General features: G+C 43.1%; 1 protein-coding gene across 2 annotated transcripts in view; it reads right to left on the minus strand.

Moving 5' to 3' along the window:
• Window positions 1-27,151, minus strand: part of jak1 (Janus kinase 1) — a 38,787-nt gene that overhangs the window by 6,755 nt on the left and 4,881 nt on the right. For both annotated transcript variants that reach the window (XM_089000537.1, XM_089000536.1), the window contains 19 exons: window positions 26,048-26,201; window positions 19,100-19,263; window positions 17,959-18,227; window positions 16,889-17,004; window positions 14,927-15,100; window positions 14,219-14,376; window positions 11,692-11,806; window positions 9,841-10,039; window positions 6,361-6,470; window positions 5,804-5,950; window positions 5,569-5,656; window positions 5,360-5,487; window positions 4,865-5,003; window positions 3,826-3,977; window positions 3,577-3,727; window positions 2,359-2,447; window positions 1,495-1,687; window positions 1,035-1,159; window positions 710-882 (listed from right to left, as the gene is read on the minus strand). In XM_089000537.1, the coding sequence (XP_088856663.1) occupies window positions 710-882; window positions 1,035-1,159; window positions 1,495-1,687; window positions 2,359-2,447; window positions 3,577-3,727; window positions 3,826-3,977; window positions 4,865-5,003; window positions 5,360-5,487; window positions 5,569-5,656; window positions 5,804-5,950; window positions 6,361-6,470; window positions 9,841-10,039; window positions 11,692-11,806; window positions 14,219-14,376; window positions 14,927-15,100; window positions 16,889-17,004; window positions 17,959-18,227; window positions 19,100-19,263; window positions 26,048-26,201 (2,844 nt within the window). The remainder of the gene's footprint in view (window positions 1-709; window positions 883-1,034; window positions 1,160-1,494; window positions 1,688-2,358; window positions 2,448-3,576; window positions 3,728-3,825; window positions 3,978-4,864; window positions 5,004-5,359; window positions 5,488-5,568; window positions 5,657-5,803; window positions 5,951-6,360; window positions 6,471-9,840; window positions 10,040-11,691; window positions 11,807-14,218; window positions 14,377-14,926; window positions 15,101-16,888; window positions 17,005-17,958; window positions 18,228-19,099; window positions 19,264-26,047; window positions 26,202-27,151) is intronic.

Consider the following 27,151-nt stretch of genomic DNA (forward strand, 5'->3'; position numbering starts at 1 on the left):
TCTTAGAGGAATTAAGTGCCTTTCAGAGCAGAGTGAAGAATCTGAGAATAATGCATGCACAAAAATGAATACAATTAAATTAAATGTACAAAATACGAATTTCACTCATATCACTTCTTTTCAGGCAAGTACCTTCTTATCTAGGTATAAATATGTTGTGTGTGTACAGGATATGATACAGGGGGCTATACTAAATACAAATACATGTTCCATTACAACACGAGGAAGAAAGTTGCTGACACGGTTGTTATTTTCCACATAAAAGGCAAATATGACCTGGGAAGCACATTTAACATTTCACTCAAGAATGAGTTCCACTTTTTATGGGATATATGACGGTTCCGCTCCCGTGCTGACGAAATGTTCCAAATTTGTCGTGCTTGATCACTAACCTTCACAAGCGCAATAGTAAAGTGAAAGTCATCATTATTTTAGTTGAAAAAAAAACAGCTAGGTCATAAGCTAGGTCACTGGGTAGCTGGTTAAACCAGTTGATTGTCCATTGTTGGTAATAACAAAAGCCACATGTCCGTACCTTTACAAAACCCTCTGAAAATTATTTCCGAGCTGTCTACAACTCAGGCAAAACTGGCCCACAACCCTCTTTTGAGTCCCAGCCACGAGATGAGACTCACTACCATAAAAGCTATCCAGTAAATTGAGGATTTTGTGGGCAGAACCTTTCAGATGATTTTCTTCCAGTATTTACCAGTAAATAGGGCTCTCGTTGTCATCCTTGACTGTGTAATAGACTTCATTGTCCTTTATGCTTTTGGTCAAGCCAAAGTCTCCGATCTTCACCGTCCCCTCATTCTCCACGAGCACGTTTCTGGCAGCCAGGTCACGGTGGATGTAATTTTGTGATCCCAGGTAGTCCATTCCCTAAACAAAACAAGCTGATATTGGTCATTGAAAGCATTTTATATTTTGTACTGCACAAATGCCAACGCTGTTGAATAAATTCCGCCCAAATCTGGATCATCCACAATTGATTGCCTTTTTCTGCTTTCAAATCAGTTGCACCAGTTTCCTACCCGACAGATTTGAGTGGCGTAGCTGAGCAGGGTGCTGAGGCTGATCTTGCTTTTGTTGTCAGGGAGGTAATCTTTCAAACTTCCCAAAGGAAGGAACTCCATGATCAGCTTGGTGGCCCGACCACCTGCTCACACACACGTAGATAGAGATGCTAAGTTAGGAGCATGAATGAGTGTCCTCATGTTAAGACACTGGATGTAATGTAATTCTCAAACACTTTCCAAATAAAAGATTTTTCTTTATTTTGCCTTCTGTTATTGTCTATTTTCAAACACATAACCGCATACGTTGTCATGTGTTTGCATCAAAGGAACACACACATCCAATTTACAAACTGAATAATGGGATAGGCAAAAAAAAAAAACAATAAAATAGCATCCAAGTTAACTACTCCTTCACAGATCATCATCAGTTCTTCATCTAAATGTGAATGCAGTATTGTCTGTGTCTGTTACTTACCCTCCTCCAGGCAAATGCCCTTGTACTTGACAATGTTTTCATGGTAAAGAGCCTTCAGTATATTTATTTCACTTAAGAGATTGTTGCCTTTCTCTTGTCCATTGTCGGGCTTGAGCGACTTCACGGCCACTACTTCACCAGTTCGATCTCCTCGGGGGTCATAGCGACACAGCTCCACCTTTCCATAGTGGCCCTTCAACAAGATGGAGTGATGTCATTGATCAAGCTATTACATTTGGTACATCTGCACAATTGAATGGGACTAAATACACAAACAATAAAATATTCCTCAAAAAGACACAACTGTACTCCTTTTCTAACGTTTTCATGATCACATTGAGCTATCATGGAATATATTAGGAACATAGTGACAGTTTTTGCAAATTAAATGAATAATAATAAACATATATTATTGTTAATCTATTTTCGTCAATGGATGCTACAGATGCGTTTGCTTTCAACATTTAGCTTGTAGTAGACGTCTACATTCCACCATGACGCCCCTGATCCACTGCTGAAAAGGATGCTTTGATCCTCTTCTTTCATCGAGAACTGCTTCATGTCACAAAGAGGGTACAGACAGTGCTGAAGAAAATGAATGACTGTGTCTTTGTGTTGCCATATTATTTGTTATTTAGTCTGTTTTCTTTTTTTACTTTGTTACTTCCAGGTTAAGTGAACGCTGGTGCATGTGGCTGCCGCTGCTCACCCACAGAAAAAATATCCTGTGACTGTAAAGTGTCCTTGAGAGTTCAGAGAGGCGCTTATGAATGAAATGTATTATTATTATTTATTATTAAAGAAGTAACTTTCTGAACATAGCAGTAGTGTCTTTTTAAAGGCAGAATAGTTGATGCTCATCACCTGTCCCAAATCTCTAATGCTCTTCAGAAATCTCTTTTCAAACACAGTTGGGTCTACTTCAGGTGCAGGCTGTGGTTTGATTGATGGATCTATAGGAGAAAAAGGGCAATCCAGGCTACAATAAATCTGTAATTCCTTGTAAGTGAATGACATTCTAGCACACTTCAGAATCAGATATGAGCAGATCAGAACCAGGTCAAAGTGAGTAAAAATCAGGTATGAATCTAATATCTGTCAATGCGAGTGCGGTAGACAGATTTGATCTAAGCTGACAACACAGCCACATCTACAGAAAGAAAATAGTGAATGAAAACAGTGACATCAGATAGGTTACCTTACCAGACATGTACAGTGGTACCTCTACTTACAAAGCTCTCTTCATACAAAATGTTCAAGTTAGAAAACATGTCAAACAGAAAATATTGCCTTGTTACAAACCAAATGTCAGGATCCGAAAGGTAAAATACAGTAGCTCTCCCATTGACTATAACCAAGCATCATCATGGAATCCCTGTGGCTAAGAGGGACTTCTACCATATATGTCCATGTGTGTAAATGGAGAGACAGGTGTCCATGCAGTGTCCATCCTCATTTGACCCTTTGGCATAGTGAGCAATTGCCTGACTCATCAGTCAGGCAATTGCTCATTATGCCAATGTTTGCCTTGGACATTTTCGATGAACTGTTAAAAGCTGACAAAAGCAGATGTCTTTTGCTCAGTTCTTTACAAAATGCCACACAAAAACCACTTCTGAGAGAGAACATCAACTAAAGAGGGGGGAAAAAGCGCTGAGGACAAAGTTAAAAGTTAAATGACCATTCTTATTCTTTACTCTTGTCTGTTTTTTGTAACTCATTCAAGTGCAATAATCTAATTGTAACATGTATTTGTTACATATTTTGACGCATTTTTACACTTCAAGAAATACTTGTCTGAATTTTTGGGGGCTCAGAACAAATTGCGGCTATTACATGGAAAATGCAAAGAAATCGTTTCAAGAACCAATTAATTTAATACGCAAGTGGAGCTACCACTACATACACACACACACGCACACGCACACGCACACACACACACACACACACACACACACACACACACACACACACACACACACACACACACACACACACACACACACACACACAAAAACACACATTCATGGCCCAATTGGTGTTTGGAGACGACTGACTTAAAGAGTACAGGTATAGTCTTACTTTTTTCTTCCAGTTTGTCAATGTCTCGAACAATTGCCCTGAAGAAAGGTCTCTTCTTTGGGTCATAGTTCATACAGTGGATCATCAGTTCAGCTAACTCTCTGTAGTCAGGGGTTGCAAGCTGGCACTCAGTTTCATAAAACCTCTCCTTCTGCTCAAAGCAAAATTTCATATGACCAATGCAGATGGGTGAATTTGATATGGGAGACAAAAGAGAGTTTGTGAATTGTAGACAGCTGGCATCTCTACCTCTGTGAGTTTCTTTTCTTTAAGTGGCTCCTCTCCATCATAACATATCTCCCATAGGGTGGTCCCAAAGCCCCACTTGTCAGCGGCAACACTTAAGGAAGACAGATTCTTCACACATTCGGGTGCAATCCAGGGTATGCGATGAACACACTCTGCAGAACCAAAACAAACAGTCAATATCAAGCAGCAGTGCACACATTACAAATTGACAAATGAAACACTCACTGACCTGCCCACCAACATGCAAAAATTATATTAAGTATTAAACAGTCATAAAATAACAAATCAACATCAACCTCCAGGAATGTAATTTGATTGTTTTCAAGATGCTGGAAATAATTATCGGACATTGTAGTGATTTCTTTTGCATAATTCATATTGAAATACCGGTAAACTATATGCCAGTACATGCCAGTAGATAACAAATATGTATTTTCATTTGCAATCATTGCTTTACCTGCTGTTGTCCATTCATTCAAATTCTATACGTGATAAAAAACTTAGCAATGTCTTTTCAGTGGACACACTTTCTCAAGACAAAGAAAATTGACATCTAATGATAAAGAGCTAACTGGCGATCATGATTAAATGTGTACTGTAGACAAAACATTCAATTAAAATATTCCATTTACCATAGAAGTTGAATATAACATTCGACAAATGAGACCTAAGCTATTTTTGAACATTCAAATTAATGATAAGGGTATTCTGTTGAGAGTAATGCTTATTTACATTTTAATTTTAGAAGAAATCCTGCTGTCTCATCTTGCCTTTCCTTTTTGACCAACTAGAGTAGCTTGAAAACAAGCGCCATAGGCACTCCAAAGCTAAATTATTTTGCAATATGTGAAAGAAGGACATTAAATATAATGTAAAAATCATATAACATAAAATGTGTGTGGCATAGGGCCTTTGAACTGTGACTAAATGAAAACATATATTGGTGCATTTGTAGTTTGACTTGCTGCTGACTCAACAATGAAGAAAAGTGAAAAAAAGTTAGAAAGCATTTTGGTTTCATTATTTGGAAGACAAATACCCTCTCTTGTGAGTACAGTGATAGGGATTCCTGGGTCACTGAGCTTGATAAAGGGCCCTCCTTGATCAGCATCCAGTCCACCTCGTGCTAGCAAGATGTTTTTCGCACACACGAAGCCATGGACCAACTTTTTGTCCTCCTGCATGTTCAAATGAAAATTATGTTTAAAACTGCACAGGTATATACATGGACTGTATTGAACATGCTTTAAAGGGAACTCGAGTTAAAAAGGAATAAAACATTTTTTGCAATATGTTGAATGTACTCCTAGCCTAAGCTCTGATTTATATTGTGTTGTTGAAATAAGAAATAAGCATATCTATCAATCAAGCCATTTTCAGGGATCAAAGTGCCCTTGGACCAAACTGAAAAAACACCTGAGCTGTATTATTATTATTATTATTATTATTATTATTATTATTATTATTATTATTATTATTATTATTATTATCAAAGACCATGTTTGAGCCCCCCTATTCAAAGTATGTTTCTCACCAAATAGCTGAGAGCTGAAGCCAGCTGCTTGGCCACTTGGAACTTCCAAGCTGTGCTAAGTGGGTTTTGTTGTCTCCTCATGAACAAATCCAGTGGTCCGAGTTCCACGAACTCTTCCACAATGATATCTACCACAAAGAAAAACAATTTTACCAAAAAGTGCTCTTCCACAATACACATTATTCTTGCAGGTCAAAATATGCACTTACTCTCCAGATGGCGGACACACACTCCATACAGCAAAACAATGTGCTTATGGGAGACTTGCCGCATCATACTTGCTGTTTCAAAGAAGGCCTGCAAGCAATAAGACAAATTAGACTAAAAAGAATCGTGCACGTGTTACATTTTGTGGAAGATGATGTAAGCTAACAGATGCTCTTCAACCGACATGCACTCCACATTAAGTATATTACGAAGTAATCATGTGAGCGCGAATCTCACCAGAGAAATATCTCTGTGTCCTGAACCCAGCACTTTGAGCACCACCTTATACTCTTGGAAGGATCCGTAACCTGCATCGTCATCATTCTTTACCTTCAGCGTACCGGAGAATATATTAGTTCTTGTGCCAAGACCAAGATGCTCCTCCTAGTGCACAGGGGAAAAACCAAAGAACTGAGTGTAAGCATACGGTTTATAACAGTGTGGCCAAGGAATCTTCAAAGAGAAAAAGTGATTGCAGAACAAATCTTGATTTTCCGCAGGCAATAGAAAAACGAAAGCAAATTAGTGTCTGAATTAAGTAAAGAAATATTATTGTAATTTACTTTAAAACTGAAAACACTGTGGAACATTGGGGTTATAAAATATTCAACATCACTTAGTTTTCCATTTTCTCTCTCTCTCTCTCTCTCTCACACACACACACACACACACACACACACACAGGCAAGAACGCACACACACAGACACATGCATAAACATGCACATGCACACACACGCACATGCACACATACACGCACATGATACATTAGGACAGAACTTCAGTGAAAACATACTTGTTCAATTTCTTCCTTATGAATACGATGAATAATGACTTGGGACTCCTGCATTGGTGTCTGGGGTACCGGTGCTCGATCATTAGTGACCACTAACAAGTTAGAAATCTCTGTAACACACATACACACAAATGAATCAATGAATGAATGAATAGCTACATAAATATATAAATGGATAGACAGACAGATAAATAAATAAATAAATAAATAAATAAATAAATAAATGCAAATTAGAAAATTTGGCCAGTGATAGGTGAAAACCGCGAAGTACAATGTAGTCAGCTTTTTTTTAACAATGCAAAACTGTACATACTACAGAATGAAACAAAAAATAAAACCTCTTTTTTAATAGTTTAAAGAACGGTGTTCTGAAACAATATTTTGCTGCTGCGCCTATTCGTCCTGACTCCACTGCGCTGTAGCGTCTTTTTCTACTGAAGGAGTCTTTCTCCGAGAGAAGAACATTGTTATCGGTAGTTGTCGGCACTCTCTTTTTTTTGTCTTTCTTCTTTTTGAGAATAGAGTACAGATCCATGAGCTGTCGAAGCCAGTCTGTTTGATTTTATTCTGCTTTGTTTGCAGTGTTGTTTCTTTTACTTTGTTTGTTTGCACATTTGCATGCCATTAAAAAAAAAAGTTTTTTTACCCTGAAAAAAAAATCTGTGATGCACTGAAACCGCGATAAGTGAATCGCGAAGTAGTGAGGGATCACTGCACATGTATTTCTATATTATTATTTCTATATTTGAATGCCCACCACCCAGCATGGTCACACACTAAACTCACTCCTGCATTTGGTTCTATCATTTTTGGTGCAATTTAGTTTTCTATCACAAGCCCTTTTTATTGTGTCATGTGTGGTTTTGTAGAGGGAAACAATTAAATGTTTGATCGGTCATAAAATCAAAACATAGTAGTATTTATACTAGTGTTAAAATTAAACTTGAAATTGTTTTTTGGGTTTTTTTTACAAAAAGCAGAAATTGGAATTTTGATGAAATTTAAAGAACAACCGACGTGTCCGGACAAGATGTGTCCATAATTTGTAAAATGGCTTCAAATGACTTCTGCTGAGCGTATTTTACAAAGATTCAACCGCATACAGTGAGTCCTCGGTTTACGAACCCCTTGCCTCACGAACTTTTCGGTTTACGAACGTTACATTTATGAAAATTTTACCTTGGCAGACGAACTATTTTTCGGGATACACACGGAGCTGCCACAATGAGTGTTGTGTCCTTCACGAACGAGCCCGTTGTCCTAACAAGAAAATGGTGGCCACCGTGTTTGTCCTCTATTCCCCGCCCCCAGTCTTCGGTTAAAGCCACGTGATTGGTCAAGAACGCAGCAGTGGGGGATCGGGTTACAGAGAGAAGTGATGCCTTTATCCAAAAAACAAAATGGCGTCTTCGGTTAAAGCCACGTGATTGGTCAAGAACCCAGCAGTGGGGGGGGGGGGGGGTTAAATATTAAAGAGACAGGCAGACAGAGAGCGTGAGAAAACACACACACACACACACACACACACACACACACACACACACACGAAAGGGAGATGACAGAGCTTGAAACAAAAAAAACTAAAGTGTGAGAGCGTGAGAATAGTGAGAACATGGATAGAAAACAGTTAAAATATTCCATATATTTTAACTGCCTCCTTCCATGGAAGGAATTTATCAGCCTGTGGAAATTGGCTGATTAATTCCTCACAGGAGCTCGGACGCCATTTTCTGCCTCTGTTTGGGTGATACATTTCCCCCCAATGTTTCCCCAAAATGGCACGGAATAAATTATTTAATCGATTGCAAACATGTATGCTTTCCTCTTCAGAACTATTTGAATCATATTCATAACTGGATGTGTAACAAGAAAGCATATTCTCCGAATCTGAAGCCATTGTTTTGATTCTCCAGCAATGCAAGACATCTTGGCGTGACGTCACAAACTGGGGGCGGGACTTTCGGAAAATGCCCAATTCGCAGCTCAATTTTTTGCAGATTTTGGACACTTTAAGACATTTTTATTGGTGTTTTGAATTTTAATAAAAATATCATACTGCGTGTTTTGGGTATTTTAGATGCTATAAAATGTTTTTTGTGTTGCTACACTTGAACGCACCCCTCTGTCAAGTTGCGATAGAAGTGATGTGATTGGCTAAACGGTAGCGTCATGTGTCATGGTAAGCCAATCAGAGCTAGTTTTTTCACACACACCGGAACAGTGTGTCAATAGTCATGCTAAACTGTCACGTGCGAGTTGACAGCTCGGCCGTGGCCTACGTTCGCGACACTTCATCTCATTGTCGTTCTGCAATTTCATTTCATTTCAACGAGTCACTGTCACCTCACCAGTGACATGATTACGACGAAAGTGCATCGCTACGTCTTGTGCTCCAAATGTTTGCTTGTGCTCCAAGTGTTTGCTTTGCACGAGGTGATTGTTAGACGCGAGTGTGCCATTTTATTCGCCCCGCCCGCCTTCTTTTGTCGCGTTTTATTCTGCGTCCGTGGAATCATCGGACTCGCGCCTTTTGTTGTCATAAAATCTCTGCCAGCACCTACGGGACTCGAACTGAATGTAGATGACATCGAGGAGCTTGTTGCTGACCATAATGAGGTCATCAACATGACAGTTATAATGTGATGCCTCAGTTTCGTAAGACCTTACAAGTCAGAAAGCAACAGGTGTCAATTAAGAGCCATCAATGACCATCACAAATGTAAATAAAGTGACTTTATTATACAATGCAGTGTATTTCTTTCATTACAATACAATAGCACGTTTATTATACATATAGGATAATGTAGGTTGTGTGTAGTTTTAAGGCTTATTTAGTTGATAAGTATATTTTATGGAAACCCGGGAACGGATTATTCCCATTTTAATGGTTTCCTATGGGAATTTTTTTTTTGAGATACACACTTTTCGCCTTACACACTCTGTCTGGGAACCAATTAAGTTCGTAAGTTGAGGTCTCACTGTATTTCCCTGTCCTAGAAAGTACTTGAGCAAAATAATAGGTAAACAGGAGCAGCATAATACATTTTGTGGTAATTAGTGTGTAGTATACCACAAAGAAGACTTCTTGTCTTTTATCTACAGCACAAAACAGATAAGGCCCTGATGCATACTGCAACATATTCTCCTTCAGTGAAGGAAACCAAACTGTTAGTTTGTCTCCGGAAACCCACATTTACAACTCTCTTCCTCTGTGACAAATGTACATGTGTTTGTGTTTATGCCCACATCTGAGACATGCATACACACAAGTGATCGGTCTATTTTTTGCAATAGTTACTTTCAACAGAGATTTAGCAATTTATACAAAAACTTAAGAAAAATGTTTTATTGCTAAAGACATTGATTAACCTTCACCAGAGCTACAGTGTTTCAATGAAGAGAATTGAAATGGTTAATTTTCAAATGTTTATATAATTTCTACTTAAATGTTAAGGTGTGTAGAGTTGTGCAAAGTCTTACCTCGAGGTTGAGGAGGGCAGCAGCGGAGCAGTTGGAACTGAAGATTATCAGAGCGAAGACTCTGGCCCTCCAAGTGCTCCAGCAGCTCTTTGAGAGTGGGCCTTGCAGTTTCTGTGCCATAAAGTCGGAACTCATTCCGAGTGACTTCAATTTGGAAGTTTTTATACTGTTTCACAGGACGGGATTCCTTTAGGTCAATCTAAATGGAGGAAAGCCAGTTAATTAGGAGACTACAGTCATCCAGCACTGGCAACATTCGTTTTATTTGAAGTTCCATTTATGAGCACACAAAGAAAAACTAAAATCAACCAAAAAAGAAAGAAAGAAAGAAACAACCCAAAAAACATGTATGTTTTGAACAGCTAGATTTTCAGTCATGCTTTGCTGAGGGAATGTCTCACCACGATGATGAGGCAAGCAGTCAGAAGAATTAGGTGAAGACAGGATGAGGAACAAAAGATGAGAGCGTTAGCGGAAATTTGCAAAATGTTCAACGGAGATTGGTGAAAGATTTGGAATGACCTTCAAAGTAAGCTGGATGATTGAAATGCATTCTAAATATCTGTGGAATCCAGTTGAACTGCTGTAAGATGGGTTTGTTACAGTGGAAGGTGGAGGGTGTTGGTTGACTCAAACACCTGAATTCTGGACCAATGGGAGTTTATAAAGGATTTGTGAAAGGCCAACAATTAGGCTATAGCAAAAATCTGAGATTGTGACTTGAAATTGACCAAGACTATCTTCAAGGGCGTCCGTAAAATAGGTAATTATAGTGTGTGAGAGAGTAATGATGATAGAAAGAGAGAGTGACAACAAAACTCTGAACTGGTTCACTTTAGCAAGAAGAGATGTGAAGTCACCCAGAAATAAAATTCCGTTTTCTCGCTTCAAGCACAATCGACACAATTTTTTTTGTTTCCTAACTGACATCAGAAAAACGTTTTATAGCATCTAAAATACCCAAAACACACAGGCTGATATTTTTAATCAAATGCAAAACGGCCAAAAAAATTAGTTAAAGTGTCCCAAAACTACTTCAAAATGAACCCGGAAATGGTGAGTTCCAGAAGGTCCCGCCCCCTTGTTCATGACGTCACGCGAGGACGTCTTTGCCTTGCTCAAGGATCAAAACAATGGCTTCAGATTCGGAGAAGATGCTTTCTTGTTACTCATCCAGTTATGAATATGATTCAAATAGTTCTGAAGAGGAAAGCATAAATGTCGATGGATTAAAGAAGCCCTTCCCGATAAATTCGAGCCGTCAGGACTCCAATGTAGCGTCCCAGAAAATGAACAAGATGGCGCCCGAGCTCCGTTGGAAATGGGCTGATTTGTGTGCTTGGAAAACCATCGCGTTATTTATGTGTTTTCCTTCTAATTTCACCATCAACACGGATTAACACGATGTTTTCAGACCAAACAAAGTACCCAAAATGCATTGTGTGTCGCTTTCTCGGTCAGGGGCGTTCCAGACGTGACATGACGTAAGGCATCGTCATCAACTCAAAAACAAGACTTCCTGAATATTCAGCGCAGTCTTAAAACGTAAAATATAGCTATATGCGGTGGAATCTTTGTAAAATACGCTCAGTAGAAGTCATTTCAAATGATTTTTACAAATTAAGGGCACAACTTGCCCGGAGGCGTCGGTTGTCCTTTAACAATGTTTGCACTAAACCCGGTCTGGCTTTGGTGAGGGAGTAAAACGTATGAGGGTAAAAGGAAGAGAGAATAATAAGATTTTGCTGTCTAAGTATAACTTAGACTTGATAATTAATATTGTATTGTACATACAAGTCTGAGACCTACAGAAAACTAAGGTAAACAGTGTGAAAAATGTGCAATGCATACCTCATTGCAGACCACTGTGATGATAATGTACTGGTAGTCAGTGTAACTCCAGCGAAGAATGTACATGCCCTCCTCATTACCCTCCTGACGCAGTTTTTGGATGGCATACTCCGTACTGGCATGGAGAAATAACAAAAGTGGTCATTCAATCAATTCAGACAATGAGACAGGAGGCCATAAATTTAAAATTATGTTTGTGCAATGGACAAAATAAATATATTGTCAGATTTGTCTGAACAGTGTGGGCAGCAGGAACTTGCAGGTATTTGCAGGAAATAGGCCAGTCGTTAGTCAGGAATGTAGGAACAATAAGTGGGGCCACAGGGAGGGGTTCTCTGCTCCCCCCAACCTGAGAGTAGGGACCTATCATATCTGTGTCCGGCGCCGCCATGCCTGGACATTAGGGATATATAAATAGGGCCGATACGACCAGTCAGACTTTAGTTCGCTGACGAAGCCTCTTGGATAGGAGGTGAAACGTCCGAAACCTTCAAAATTGTACAGATGACGGCTGAAGAAACCTTCTCATCGTTGTATATAACTTGTGACCACAAGAGCACTCATAATGCATGCCGTATTACAATATCCACCGATTTATTGGGAATGAAAAGAAAAAGCAATTGGCTGGCAAACAATTCAGGGTGTCCCCTGCCTAGTGCCCGAAGACGGCTGGATAAGGTCCAGCACCCCCCCCCCCTCCCCTGCAACCCCAATGAGGAATGAGCAGTACGGAAAATGGATGGAGAAAATATTCAAAACTTTATTTTCAATCAAATAAAATTAATTATTTCCATGGTGTACAGTTACTGCATCACTTTAAAGGACAACCGACGTCACTTTTTTGTTTTTTAACTGACACCAGAAAAACGTTGTATAGCATCACAAACACCCAATATGATGTTTTTAGTCAAATGCAAAACACCAATAAAAATGACTTAAAGTGTCCAAAATCTGCAAAAAATTGAGCTGCGAATTGGGCATTTTCAGAAAGTCCCGCCTCCAGTTCGTGACATCACGCCAAGACGTCTTGCATTGTTAGTGAATCAAAACAATGGCTTCAGATTTGGAGAATATGCTTTCTTGTTACACATCTGTCATGATCTGGTTGGCGACCAACGGGGGGCGCTGTCAGCCCCGCCTACACCTTCACAGGTGCTGGTCGTCCCGATCAGATTGGCGACCAGCGGGTAGCTACGTCAGCCCTGCCTGCAGCCTCGCAGGTGTTGGTCGTTTAATCATTGACACTTAAAAGGACACCCGGCACGATCATCCGGTGCCGGTTCATTGTTTGTTTACTGCTTGTCGGCTGCATGCATTGTGTATGTGTTTGTTTAACCTTGGCGGACTTTTACTTTTGGTCTTCTTTTGCTACTTTGTATTTTTTTCCATTCAGATGATTTTGATGTTTTACATTTTGTTCCTGCTGACCTTTATTTTAATACAATTTGTCAAACAACCTTCTGCTCCCTCCTGCCTGCTTTTTGGGATCCGCACCCGCCATCACCACCTTGCAAACCGTGACAACATCCAGTTATGAATATGATTCAAATAGTTCTGAAGAGGAAAGCATACATGTTTGCAATCGATTAAAGAATTTATTTGTGCCATTTTGAGGCAACATTGGGGGAAAATCTCTCACCCAAAAAAAGAGGCACAAAAATGCGACATCCTGTGGCCACCTCCATTTACACAGGCTGATAAATTCCTTATATGGCGCTTGGGCACCCTCTTCTGGCGGCTTTTGGGCGCAACACAAGGTCCCCAGACCAAACAAGTACAGCAAAATAAATTGATGTGATGAAAGGACCGCTGCAATGCGCCTTTTTTACAGTAAAGGGCGGTCCTTTAGTGACGTCATGTACGGACTCGTCACCAACTCAAAAACAAGACTTCCTGAATATTCAGCGCGAGTCTTAAAACGTAAAATATAGCTATGTGCGGTGGAATCTTAATACGCTCAGTAGAAGTCATTTGAAGCCATTTTACAAATTGTGGACACAACTCGTCCGGAGATGTCGGTTGTCCTTTAAAGTTCTTTGCTTGAGCCATTCTGTTTTGCTGTTCGCAATGCATTGTGGTCTGCAGGAACCGGTTGAGTGACCATTAATGCCAACTACTTTTCTAAATGCATTATAGGTCATTTTGAGTCCACCACATTCATAAAATATCAAGCACAACCACTAACAATGGGCAAAGTCGATTCACGTGCAATGTACAGCCCACTATTTAATATATTATTAAACCAACCCCGATGCAGAGCACCCTGGTAGTCGAGTAGTTAGTACGTAGACTTCAGACTGCAGATTCTAGCTCTGTGGGGTTTGCATGTTCTCTCTGTACTTGCTTGGGTTTTCTCAGAGGCTTGCGGTTTCCTCTGACATTTTAAAAACATGCATGAACACTTATTGAACATTCCAAATTGCCTCTGGGTGTGAGCGTGGTCACAAATGGTTGTAGTTTCGGTGTGCCTTGCAATTGCTGTACAAATAACAAAGAAAACTGCGCTCATGAAACTGCAAGAACAAACCAAATGGGGCCATGGCAGCCATTGTTGATGTTGTGCACCACTGAAGGGGGAGCCACCTCCTTGCACAGGTAGAGGTGGGCATCGACTGTTAGTCTGAAGTATCCATCCACAAGGGCTGCAAAAGACAGAGCCTCAGACCAAGATTCCATGTGCAACTCCTGGAGAAAGAAATGGCAATTAAATGTCACTATTACTTGCATTTATTCTACTCAGACAATCAAGATAAGTCCGAACAATTCTGCTGTTGGTTCATTGTAGAGATCACCAACATGAGTCAACTGAACCATTAGAACACAAGCCTATTCCTAAAATATGACACCAGTGATAGGACAAGTCAATGCTGTAGAAATGATCATTTGAAAATGCAAACACACAAAAAAATAAGTGGCAAAAACTGCAATGTCACAATTTGTTGTTTTTTTAGATAACACACACTTGTATTTAGAATTGTTTCCAGTTATTGTACTCATTAAGAAACAAGTCAACATTCACAGGACCCGATGACATTTACTTCTTACTCCTCCCATTTTATCATGTAAACAATGTTTAATGATATTTTAGCTTTATATTGTAAATCATTTTACTTCTTCCTAAAATATGTTCTATTACCTCTTTATGTGTTCAATTAACAGGCAAACAAACAACAATTTACCAGATTTTAGGTTGAACCATGACCATATCACAGTGTTCTTATGATGTTTGCCTCACCATTTTCTTGTGATCTTGTCTATGAATTGTGACTGTGGCCTCTTTGATTGCGGCATGCATAATCTCATGGAAGTCACAGAATCGCTCCCAGTCTTCATCAGTGTTTGTTCTTCCTTGATTTCCTTTAAGCTTGTTCTTCTTTGACCTTCCTTTCTCTTTATAAATCACCGGCATCTATATGAAGACACAAACAGCATGTGCTATTTAAGTCAACTCTGCAAATACTGCATATTAAGGTGACAAAACCTTTTTTACAGTTTTTCCCATTTTAACAGAATTACTGTTCAGTCAAAAATCAATTTAAAAAAAAGACAATTAGAACAAGGCCAATACATGCAGTTTAAACAAAACAATAAACATGAACGCAAAGACTGATCCTTGAGTAAGAGTATGGGAAACATTTTTTCCCCATCTACCCATTATCTTATTCGGGGTCGGGTGGTGTACGCAGCAGTTTCAGCAGGAAAGCCGAGGCTTCCTCTCCCCAGCCACTTACAGCACTTCCTGAATTATCCCAAGGCAAAGGCCAGCAGGGAAACAAAGTATCTCCAGAGTATTGTGGGTTGTATCTAGAGCCTGCTGTCATTTGGACAAGGGGGAATCCTGATCAAATGCTCGAGCCACCACATCCGGCTCCTCTCAACGTGGAATAGCCACGATTCGACCTTGGAGTGTCTCCCGGATGACCATACTTCTTATCTATCACTCAGGGAGAGCTCAAAATCCATGCAGAGGAAACCCATTTTGGTTGCTTGTAATCAGGATCTTGTTCTTTTGATCAAGATCCATAACTTGTGACCAACGGTGAGGGTAGGAACGTAGATCATAAATTAATAGCTTTGCCTTTTGGCGTAGCTCCTTCTTCACCTTGACAGAACGATATAGATCATATCGCAGAAGACGTTGCAACATTCTCACTGTCGATCTCACACTCCTTAATGCATTCATTCATAAACAAGACACCTCCAACTTCCCCCACTTGTGGTATTTCATCCCTTACCTGGAGACATAAGGAATCCCACCCGTTTCTAACCATGGTCTCAGAATTGGAGGTACTGTTTTTGTATCCTGCCGCTAGAGGGTTGTTCCTCCCAATCATGCCATTCAAAGTAGAGTCATTGCCCATGAAAGCACTGAAGTCCCCCGACATAACGTTGGGGTGCCCAAGGGGAGCACTCTGTTGCACACCCACCAAAGACTCCAAAAGGTGCGGGTACTCTAAACTGCTGTTAGGTGCATCGGCACAAAGAACAGTCCCCCACACAGCCAAAGGGTGAGGGAGGCTCCCCTGTCAACCACTGATGTGAACCCTAAATTACTGCCGACATGTCCAGGATAATAGGTATGCCCACACCTGCTGAGCATCTCTCACTGTGGTATTGAATAAACTTCCCAAGTAGTGTGTGGAGATCAGGCTGACTAGATCTAGTTGGAACTTCTCTGCCTTGCATACCAGCTCAGTGTCCTTCCTTGCCAGAGAGGTGACATCCCATGTCCCAAGACGTAGTTTCGGTAGCCAGGGATAAATCATCCAAGGTCCCTGCCATTTCCAACTGACCAGCTCATAGGACACCAACCACTTTTTCCCCCTCCCACAGGTGGTTAAGCCCATGGGAAAAAGGACCCAGGTTACATTTTTTGGCTTTACCAGGCTAGGTAGGCCTCATGGGTAAAGGCGCTTCAGAGTTAGTCCCCTCTCATAGCCTATTTCCAGCAGGGCCAAATATTTTACTCATCATAAGGGGTCTATGAGCCATGCTTTGTCTGGTCCTTCATTTCTGACCTGTTTTCAAGGGGTGACCCTAATGGGGACATAAAGCCCCATACAATTTAGATCTGGGGATCATGTGGGCATGCAAGTCCCTCCACCACAGTAACTTGATGGCTCATGAAGAGGGGAAATGTTTTGTGTTGTTTTGATTTTAGTATATTATACATTGGGGAGATTACGTTTTCACTTACTGTGGGTGGCTTCTTTCTCCATGAAATGCCAGTTGTACCAGACACACATACTTGTGCATCATGCCAAGTATCCATGATCTGGTTTGGCCTCTGTCCTTGGATCTGGTTGTAGTACACTGTAAAAAGACATTTAGCTTCGGCTTAATTCAAAACATTGCTAATTAGAATCAGAATCAGAATCATCTTTATTGCCAAGTATGTAGAACACACAAGGAATTTGTTTCCGGTAGAACACGCTGCACTAGTATCGTTGTCAAAAAAACTGCTAAGTGGCACTATACAGTTCCATTTTGGCTACTGTTGAAAGAGTTCAAAGAGTTAATGGCTTGGGGGAAGAAGCTGTTTAAATGTCTGCTGGATTTGGTGCGCATGGATCGGTCGCGCCTGCCTGAGGGGAGTAGCTGGAAAAGGTGGTGGGCAGGGTGCGGAGGGTCCAGTAGGATTTTCCGCGCCCTAGTTTGGATTCTTCCAGTGTGCAAGTCCTCGAGAGTGGGTAGGGCGGTGCCAATGATTTTTTCCGCCGTCCTAACTGTCCGTTGAAGTCGGATTTTGTCCATTTTTGTGGCGGCCCCGAACCAAACGGTGATGGAAGAACACAGGATGGATTCGATTGCTACGGTTCTTTATGAACTGTTGGTCTAGTTTCCCCTTTTTATAATATAAAATAAGAGGTTAGTGAGAGTGATTGTACAAAATATGTCCAGCTCCCCCTCTACTGGCCACACCTCTCTTGTGTGGAAAGAGGGCACTGTGGCAATGATTAAAACTGAGGATGCTGTGGCATGGATTCTGCATCAACAGACTTCCACAAGATCTGCGGCCTGTTCTTCCTGGAAGTGGAATTCCACCGACTGTGGTCCCTCTTCAAGGGTTTTTCTTTATTTAGTTTTTGCAAATCTGTTGGAGAGAGTTAAATTGGGGCATGTTGCTAATCTCCTGCAGCTCTGTGGCTGGAAAGACCTTTGCAAATGTGATTAGGCGTACAAATGATTTGACTTGAGCATGCCACGACGATACACAAATGCAGTCTAGCACAGTGTTAAAAAAATCAAGGAAATCTAAAATCTTACCAAAATTTCCTCCATTAATGACATCTGCTTCTTGTGTTACACTCAGCGAGATGGGTTCCATTAATTCAACACCCAGGCCATTGGTCAAGCTCTCCAGAGTCTCCAGATACTTCATCTTTAGGTCATACAGGGTGATATCGCTGATCCTGACTGTTCGGTGGTTAAATTCACTGAGGAATTTCTTGAAGACATTGTTGATGCGGATCCGAGTCAAAATGTTACGCTGTTTTATGTTTGCATCAAGTGCCGTTGGAATGAAACGTCTGTAGCTGTCACAATGAAGAAAGACAAAAAAAGGTAATATATTGGTAATATTTCTCATTCCACCTCAAACAATGCAAAACTCATCCAGTTACACACTGGCATCCCCAAAAAGTTTCTCAATGTTGCTTGTCACATGAGACCAACTCGACAATGAGGTTTACCACACAGCAATGCAGCCTCAGGAAACCTGTTTGTTACGTGTTGCCAAAATGCATGGGATGCACTGGCTTGTATACATACACACACACACGCACACGCACACACACACACACACACACACACACACACACACACACACACACACACACACACACACACACACACACACACACACACACACACAGTCTTGGTTTGTGAAGAGATATCACCCCATGGCCAGACTTGTTCGTGACTGGTTCGTGTCAATTGCCAAACAAAAAACAGATTCATGGGGGTCGCTGTGCCAACCGATTATTTTTTTTCCTCCTTAAACAGCTGTGCACTACTCAACATACAAAGTTCTATATTTATCTCTTCAGGCAACCTGCTTTCATGTGCATTCAAACCAGCATTCAAACCAGCATAAACGGTTTATGAATATTCAGTGTGAGTGTGGACTCGGACAGTTTCATTGGTCCACTATGACGTGATCAGTCATTTCACTGGTCAGATGCAACTATGGATATCTCTATTGGTGGCTTGAAGTTTATCGGTAAAAGTGCCTCAATAAACCACGTCACTACAAAGCCATGGGGTTCAAAGAGAGGGATAAAGGAAGCGGTTTATAGTCCAGTGAGGAATTTCTTTACTGTAAACTCTTCAGTCATTAAGGTTTCATTTCATGTGGAAAATCAAACCTCAAGAGTGTCAAAACATTTTTATGTCAAGAGAGTCTTACTTGAGTGCTTGAGAAGCAGTGGAGAGGGGCATATCCATGCTCATGGCATAGTGGGTAATAGCAAGCACAGCCATGCCCAGACATTCATTCTCGATCTCACGTTGTTCTTCTTCAGACACGCACGTTCGAAGGGGCACCATACCTGTGTGAAAATCATGCTGACCCTGGAAAACAAAAACCAAAGCCAAAATGAGGTGCTTCTTGCTTTGCGCTAGCACAAAAATCCCACAAGAGTTTTGTTGTTCGTACCTGGTTGAGTACTAATAAGCATTTATATTTTACATGTAATCCTTTGTCGAAAAGTTCCGACTAGACATAGTTGGGCTTGCCTCCACACACAGCCTGGGTTCCGGTACCAGCCCTCTCGAAAGGGGTTGAACTCTCTTCCACTCTGGAGTTGCCCACGGTGAGAGGCGTAGAGCAGGTGTCGGCATACTTATTGCCCCCCGGCTCGCCGCCTTTACGTTGGGATTCACCCCGGTAGACGAAAGGGTTGCTTCCCTCCGCCTGCGGGTGGGGGGACGGGTTCTGACTGTTGTCTGTGCATATGCACCAAACAGCAGTTCAGTGTACCCATCCTTTTTGGAGACCTTAGGGGATGTGCTGGAGAGCGCTTTCAATGCTCATGTGGGCAATGACAGTGAGACCTGGAGGGGCGTGATTGGGAGGAATGCCCCCCCGCCCCCCCACGATCAGAACAGGAGTGGTGTTTTGTTATTGGGCTTCTGTGCTCGACATGGATTGTCTATAACAAACACTTTATTCAAACATAAGGGTATCCATATGTGCACGTGGCACCAGGACACCCTTGGTCGCAGTTCGCTGATTGACTTTATAGTTGTATCATCGGATTTGCGGCCTCATGTTTTGGACACTCGAGTGAAGAGAGGGGCGGAGCTGTCAACTGATCACCACCTGGTGGTGAGTAGGCTCCGTTGGTGGGGGAAGATGCTAGTCCGACCTGGAAGACCCAAACGTGTTGTGGGGGTTTGTTGGGAACGTCTGGCTGAATCCCCTGTCAGAAGGAATTTCAACTCCCACCTCCGGCAGAACTATACACATGTCCCGGGGGAGGTGGGGGACATTGAGTCCGAATGGACCATGTTCCGTACCTCCCTTGCTGAGGCAGCAAATCAGAGTTGTGGCTGTAAGGTGGTTGGTGCCTGTCATGGCGGCAACCCCCGTACTCGCTGGTGGACACCAGTAGTAAGCTGAAGAAGGAGTCCTACCGGGCCTATATAGCCTGTGGGACTCCTGAGACAGCTGACAGGTATCGATTAGCCAAGCGGAATGCAGCCTCGGTGGTCGCCGAGGCAAAAACATGGTCATGGGAAGAGTTCGGTGAGGCCATGGAAGCCGACTTCCGGACCGCTTCGAGGAAATTCTGGTCTACCATCCGGCGTCTCAGGAGGGGAAAGCAGTGCACCACTAACACTGTGTACAGTGAGAGTGGGGCGCTGCTCACCTCAACTCGAGACGTCGTGAACCGGTGGGCAGAGTACTTCGAAGACCTCCTCAACTCCACCAACACGCCTTCCTTGGAGGAACCAGTGTCTGGGGACTCCGAGGTGGGCTCTCCGATCCTTGTGACTGAAGTCACCGAGGTGGTTAAAAAGCTCCTCTGTGGCAAGGCCCCGGGGGTGGATGAGATCCGACCGGAGTTCCTAAAGGCTCTGGATGTTGTGGGGCTGTCCTGGCTGACACGCCTCTGCAACATTGCGTGGTCATCGGGGAGAGTGCCTCTGAATTGGCAGACCGGGGTGGTGGTCCCCCTTTTTAAAAAGGGGGACCGGAGGGTGTGTTCCAACTACAGAGGGATCACACTCCTCAGCCTCCATGGAAAGGTCTATTCAGGGGTCCTAGAGGGGCAGGTCCGTCGGAAAGTCAAGCCAGATTGAGGAGGAACAGTGTGGTTTTCGTCCCGGCCGCGGAACAGTGGACCAGCTCTACACCCTTAGCAGGGTCCTCGAGGGTGCATGGGAATTCGCCCAACCAGTCTACATGTGCTTTGTGGATTTGGAGAAAGCGTTTGACTGTGTCCCTCGTGGAGTTCTCAATCTACCGGTCGATCTACGTCACAACCCTCATCTATGGTCATGAGCTATGGGTTGTGTCCGAAAGAACGAGATCCCGGATGCAAGCGGCCGAAATGAGCTTTCTCCGTCAGGTGTCCGGGCTCTCCCTTAAAGATAAGGTGAGAAGCTCAGTCATCCGGGAGGGGCTCAAAGTCGAGCCGCTTCTCCTCCACATCGAGAGGAGCCAGATGAGGTGGCTCGGGCATCTGATTAGGATGCCCCCGGGACCCCTCCCTCGTGAGGTGTTCCGAGCATGCCCCACTGGCAGGCAGGAGACCCCGGGGACGACCCAGAACACGCTGGAGAGAGTATGTCTCCCAGCTGGCATGGGAGCACCTCGGGATCCGCCAGGACGAGCTAGAAGAAGTGGCTAGGGAGAGGGAAGTCTGGGCTTCCCTACTGAAGCTGCTGCCCCTGCGACCCGACCCCGGATAAGCGGCAGAAGATGGATGGATGGATGGATGGATGGATGGATGGATGGATGTAATCCTTGGTGTGTGTCTGCGTGTGTGTGCATGTGTGCGTGCATGTGTGCGTGCGTGTATACAGTTCAGCGATTGGCTGGCAATGTTGATGAATGTTAATTCTTGTACAGGTCACATCCGATTTTCAACCGCCGTGACTTACGACCCCCCGTACTGACGACCACGACCGCCAGACCCTATTTAAAAACATCTACGCCTGGCACCGCAACGCGCTAGCAGCCTGGCAACACATACAACAAATTTGGCCAGCCAGCGTCTCACTCTTGCACAGCAATCGACCATGTGATGGCATCGGAGGGGGGAGTGTCCACAGACACCGGCCGCGGTGCAGCAGAGACGAGAGCTGAGGCGGGTGGGCGTCGGCGCGCGTGATTGCTGTACGTTGCCGTCGTTGACGGAAGGCAATCCATCGGATGATCACGCTCTGCGGGGGGGGGGATATCTATCCAATACAGCGACGCAATCTTCATATGTCACCGCGGGTCTGAGAGTACAAAAAAATGCGCTGCCCCTCACAACCCAAGCTGTGCACGAGCATAGCCGTTAACCGTGCGTCGCTTGCCTCGTTTAGTCTGATCGCCGTTAGATATGTCGTGTAAGAGTCATACCAGAGGGCCCACGGGACTGGTGGTTCTCCAGGGAGCGCGAGGAACGAGGGGAGGGGAGCTGCGTAGAATGTTCGTCTACCTCCGGGCGTGTCGTCACCGCTGCTTTACCACACTGTCACAACATTATTTAGCAGTGTGACATATGCGACAATCATCGCGACGAGAACGCCGCATCGGGCCCACGGCACCTCTTTGAGACAGTTCGCTCTGGTTTGCGGCGAGGTGGTGGGTTGGGCACGTCGGCGCCGCAGACGGCCACTGGGTCACGCGGAGAGCGTGGCAAAAACGGGGAGAGGCCAACCGGTGGAATACCAGCGACCCAGACCCACGCCCGCCTGCCCCCATGGCGTCCGAATCAGATCGTTTGCAAGTCATTTCGCACAGAGTCTCTATTCAACATTTTGAATGGATTTTGACTTAAGACCATTTTGACTTACCACTGTTTGGTCGAAGCGGAACCCGGTCGTAAATTGGATGTTAACTGTATAAGGTTTTGCTCTACGATTGGCTGGCAACAGATTTGGGTGTCCCCCATCAATGCCTACTGCCCCAAAACAGCTGAGATATGGTCCAGCACCCCCCACATCCCTAGTGAGGAATAAGTGGTTCAGAAGATTAATTAATATGGATATTCTTAATTGGGCAATATGAGTTTTTCACCAAATGGTAAGATTGATGAATATGGATATATAGGTGGATGGATGCAGGTGGATACAAATGGAAGGACGTCTAAGATGGGCCGTAAGTAGCTCACAGACCTGACTACGCCTAGCTAAGCTTTTTCACACACACGCACAAACACACGCACACACACAAACACGCGCCCACACACACACACACACAAACACACAGACACACACACACACACACACACACACGCTGGCTTTACATTCATCCAGCTTTATTTCTTTTAATAATCTTTACCAACCAATACTGTGCTCACCTAACCAACACATGCATGTTAGCTAATTTTAAATTGTCACTTGAATTTATCAATGTGTAGTCAGCAATTGGCTATCCAACAATCCACGTGTCTTACTTATCAGACAGTTCAGCATTCATATTGTGTATGTAATGCAGAGGTGGAACCCCCCCCCCATAAATAAATAAATAAATTGATAAAAATTGATTAAACTGTGACTATACTGACATGTATTACATTTTAAATTTATTCGTATGTGGCACCAAAAAATAAATACATAAATTATCCATGCTGGTCAGTGGTTCGAGCTTTGTGAAGGGAAAATTATTACAATACTTCTCAGCGCAGTGGAAACAACAAAGGGAATATTGTTTGGTGGCCTTCATAGCGTTCCAAAAAATAACAACAAACATAACGATCAGGACAAGAAATGAAAAAGAGAGGATAACAAACGCAACAAACAAGGCACAGAAGAAAGAAGTATTCCCTGAAACTCGATTATTTTCACCTGATGTGGCCTATATTTCATGAGACGGACACCCATACTTGCTCAGGAGCTGTATTCCTGCTTAGAACTCCTCTCTCTCTTACAGCGGTTGTTCTGCTGTAACATTTGTCTCCTCTAATCTTTGCATGTCAGAATATGTTTTATCAAATTATATTGGAAATGCAACTATTTTTTCAACTGTAGTTTTCAGTGTCCCTTATTTATTCCTCTATAGTTGTGAGAACCAAGATTGATCGCTTGTAGGTGAACCGGACGCACTCTCCCTTCCGCCAGACAAATGTGCACGCATTCACTGAAATGAAATGAATTTCTTACTCAATCACCTTTTCGTGCCCAACTTTGTATTTGTTTAATATTCTTAAATCAAGTGAAATGTTTAATTTGTGATGAAAATAATAAAATAAAAGCAACATAAAAATAACAATACCTGTTGATTATTTACATAAGGTGACCTCACATGTTGCCAAGGGCAACTGATGTTGTGGTTTGCAAGGTGGTGATGGCAGTTGCGGATCACAAAAAGCAGGCAGCAGGTTGTATTTGAGAAATTGTATTAAAATAAAGTCAACAGGAACAAAATTTAAAACGTTAAAATCATTTGAACAGAAAAATACAAAGTATCAAAAGAAAAACCAAGAGTATAAGTCTGCCAAGAAAAACACATGCACTGCATACAATGCATACACAGTGCACAATGCATACAATTGCATACAATGACCCGACACCGAATGGTCGTGCCTGGAGTCCTTTTGACTGCCACTGATTGGAACGACCAGCACCTGCGAAGCTGCAGGCAGGGCTGACAGCGGTACCCGTTGGTCGCCAATCCGAACGTGGCATTCTGCCACTGATTGAGACGACCAGCAACTGTGCAGGTGCAGGCGGGGCCGACAGTGCCACCTGTTGATCGCCAACCACATCATGGCAGTACCCCCCCTTCAAGGGACTGCTTCCAGGAGTCCCAACAGTCTCCCAAAAGGTCCAACTTGCCAGGGAACAATGATGGAGACGGCAACCGTTGCCTCTCCAGCATATGATGTGCGGCCTGATGGGAACGGGACTCGGCCTGACGTGGACGCGGCACAGATCGTCGTGGCCGTGAGTGCAATCCCTCTCGCACGTTCACGTGACGACGCATGGCTCAACGCGGACGTCGCACTGTCAGGCGCAGAGTGGCACCCCGGACTGCCGTATGGGAACAGGACTCGGCCGGACGTTAACGTGGGCGTGAACTGCCCGGCACCGCTTCGGGATCCAGTGGTGAGTGGGGTCTCGGACTGACGTGGACGCAGACGTTGCACGGCTCGTCGTGGATGGACTCAATTCAACATGCACAACAACGCGTGACTAGACGTGGGCGTGCACTGCCAGACACCCAGTGTCAGGCAAGAACAAAATCTAAAACATCAAAATCGTCTGAACAGAAAAAATACAAAGTATCAAAAGAAAACCAAGAGTAAAAGTCCGCCAAGGTGAAACAAACACAAGCACAGCATACAATGCATACACAATGCATACAATTGCATACAATGACCCGACAATGAATGGTCGTGCCGGGAGTCCTTTTGACTGCCACTGATTGGAACGACCAGCACCTGCAAGGCTGCAGGGAGGGCTGACAGCGCTACCCGTTGGTCGCCAATCCGAACGTGGCAGGCTGTCACTGATCGGGACGACCAGCACCTGTGCAGGTGCAGGTGGGGCCGACAGCGCCACCCGTTGGTCGGCAACCGGATCATGACAGCGGATGGCAATGTCAACTTTTCCAGACTATGGGACGCCTCCACACAATGCTCAATAATTCATTGTCTACTATGAGAAAGACGTTTTCAGATCACAGTGGCTATCTTCTACATTAAAAATGCCCCCGTTTGACGGCATCCATCTGAAAGAGCTGATACTCACAAGGGTTGTGAGCATGCTGCAGCCTATTGCAGCTGTTTTTGGGCAGTAGGGGGAAGTAACTCAGAAATGGTAGCCAGCTAAACTAGGGTGGTTGATGCTGAACTTGTAAGTGCAGGTAAATAATGAAAAGACACAGCCGCAGTTCTTGCTTTGGAATACTTGCATGCAATCAATAATTGAGAGACTCAGAGAAAGAGAGAGAGAGAGAGAGAGAGAGAGAGAGAGAGAGAGAGAGAGAGAGAGAGAGAGAGAGAGAGAGAGAGAGAGAGAGAGAGAGAGAGAGAGAGAGAGAGAGAGAGAGAGAGAGAGAGAGAGAGAGGGAAAGAAACTGCCATATTTTATCTACTGCACATTCCCACCCATTCCCGTTAGATATGCTCTGGTAGTAACACCGGTAAAAGAAAATGCTCTCCCAAGAAAGAGAATATGCGTGCACACTAAATACCTGATAAAACAGGTAGTCAAGAGACGCAGCATCCAAGAGTGGTGCTCCTTCTGGTGTTTTTTGCTGGCTCAAACCTCCTTTCATTTTGCTGATGCAGTGTCTCCAAACAGGAGACTCACCTTCATTGGTGCCATGCCAGTTTCGGAAAAAGAACCTGAGAGTAATTGTAAATAGGAATAAAACAGTTTAGTGCGAAATGTGTACTGATTATCTTTAGCTTGTTCACATTGAAATGTGTCTTCTTCTTTTCCTTTCGGCTTTTCCCTACAGGGGTCGCCACAGCGAATTAATGTCCTCCATCTCACCCGGTTTTGTGCACCCACTTCTCTCACACCAGCTACCTTCATGACCTCTTGGACCACATCCATAAACCTCCTCTTCGGTCTTCCTCTCGGTCTCCTGCCTGGCAGTTCAAGGCTCAGCATCCTTATAGCATCCCAATATAGTCACTCTCTCTCCTCTGGACATGTCCAAACCATCTCAGTCTGGCCTCTATGACTTTCTCTCCAAAGCCTCACATTGAAATGTGTACAACTTATAAATGTGGTCAATACACACTCATTCTCCTAGTTTTTAATCCTTTTTCCTTCAAGGCTTTTGTCCACAATGATTTTGAGGAATAGGTCATTTAGACTGTAATCATGTGATTGAAGTGGCTATAATGTACAAGTACAATTGACTCTTTTTCATTTTATACTGCTTCAAGCAATCATTAAAAGCTCTAACATGATGTAAAATATATCATTAACAAAAGGTCGGCTGTTTCTTTTTGTTGTTTGATTGTACGAAAATAAGCCAAAGTGGAGTAAGACATTTATTTTCATATGCTTTTAACATGTATGAGACTTTGCTTTTTGCAAGTGAGAATTTTTGTTCCCTAACTTTTATCAACAGAACAAAGCAAAATGCGCAGAAGCATATGTGCTATCCACTCCAGGCTCATTTTCTCTTCCATTTCTGCATTACCTCTTGCTCAAATAAAATCAGGTGGAAGAGGGATAATTGCACATTTATAACCTCAGGTATAATGTAGATCAGGACAATACTGGGCAACAAAACAAATTATCGGTCAAGCAATACATAGGAATGAAATTAGTTTCGGCT

Source organism: Hippocampus bargibanti, linkage group LG07 (assembly GCF_051943395.1).
Source record: "Hippocampus bargibanti isolate YZ-2025 linkage group LG07, ASM5194339v1, whole genome shotgun sequence".
In the NCBI taxonomy this organism is placed as follows: domain Eukaryota; kingdom Metazoa; phylum Chordata; class Actinopteri; order Syngnathiformes; family Syngnathidae; genus Hippocampus; species Hippocampus bargibanti.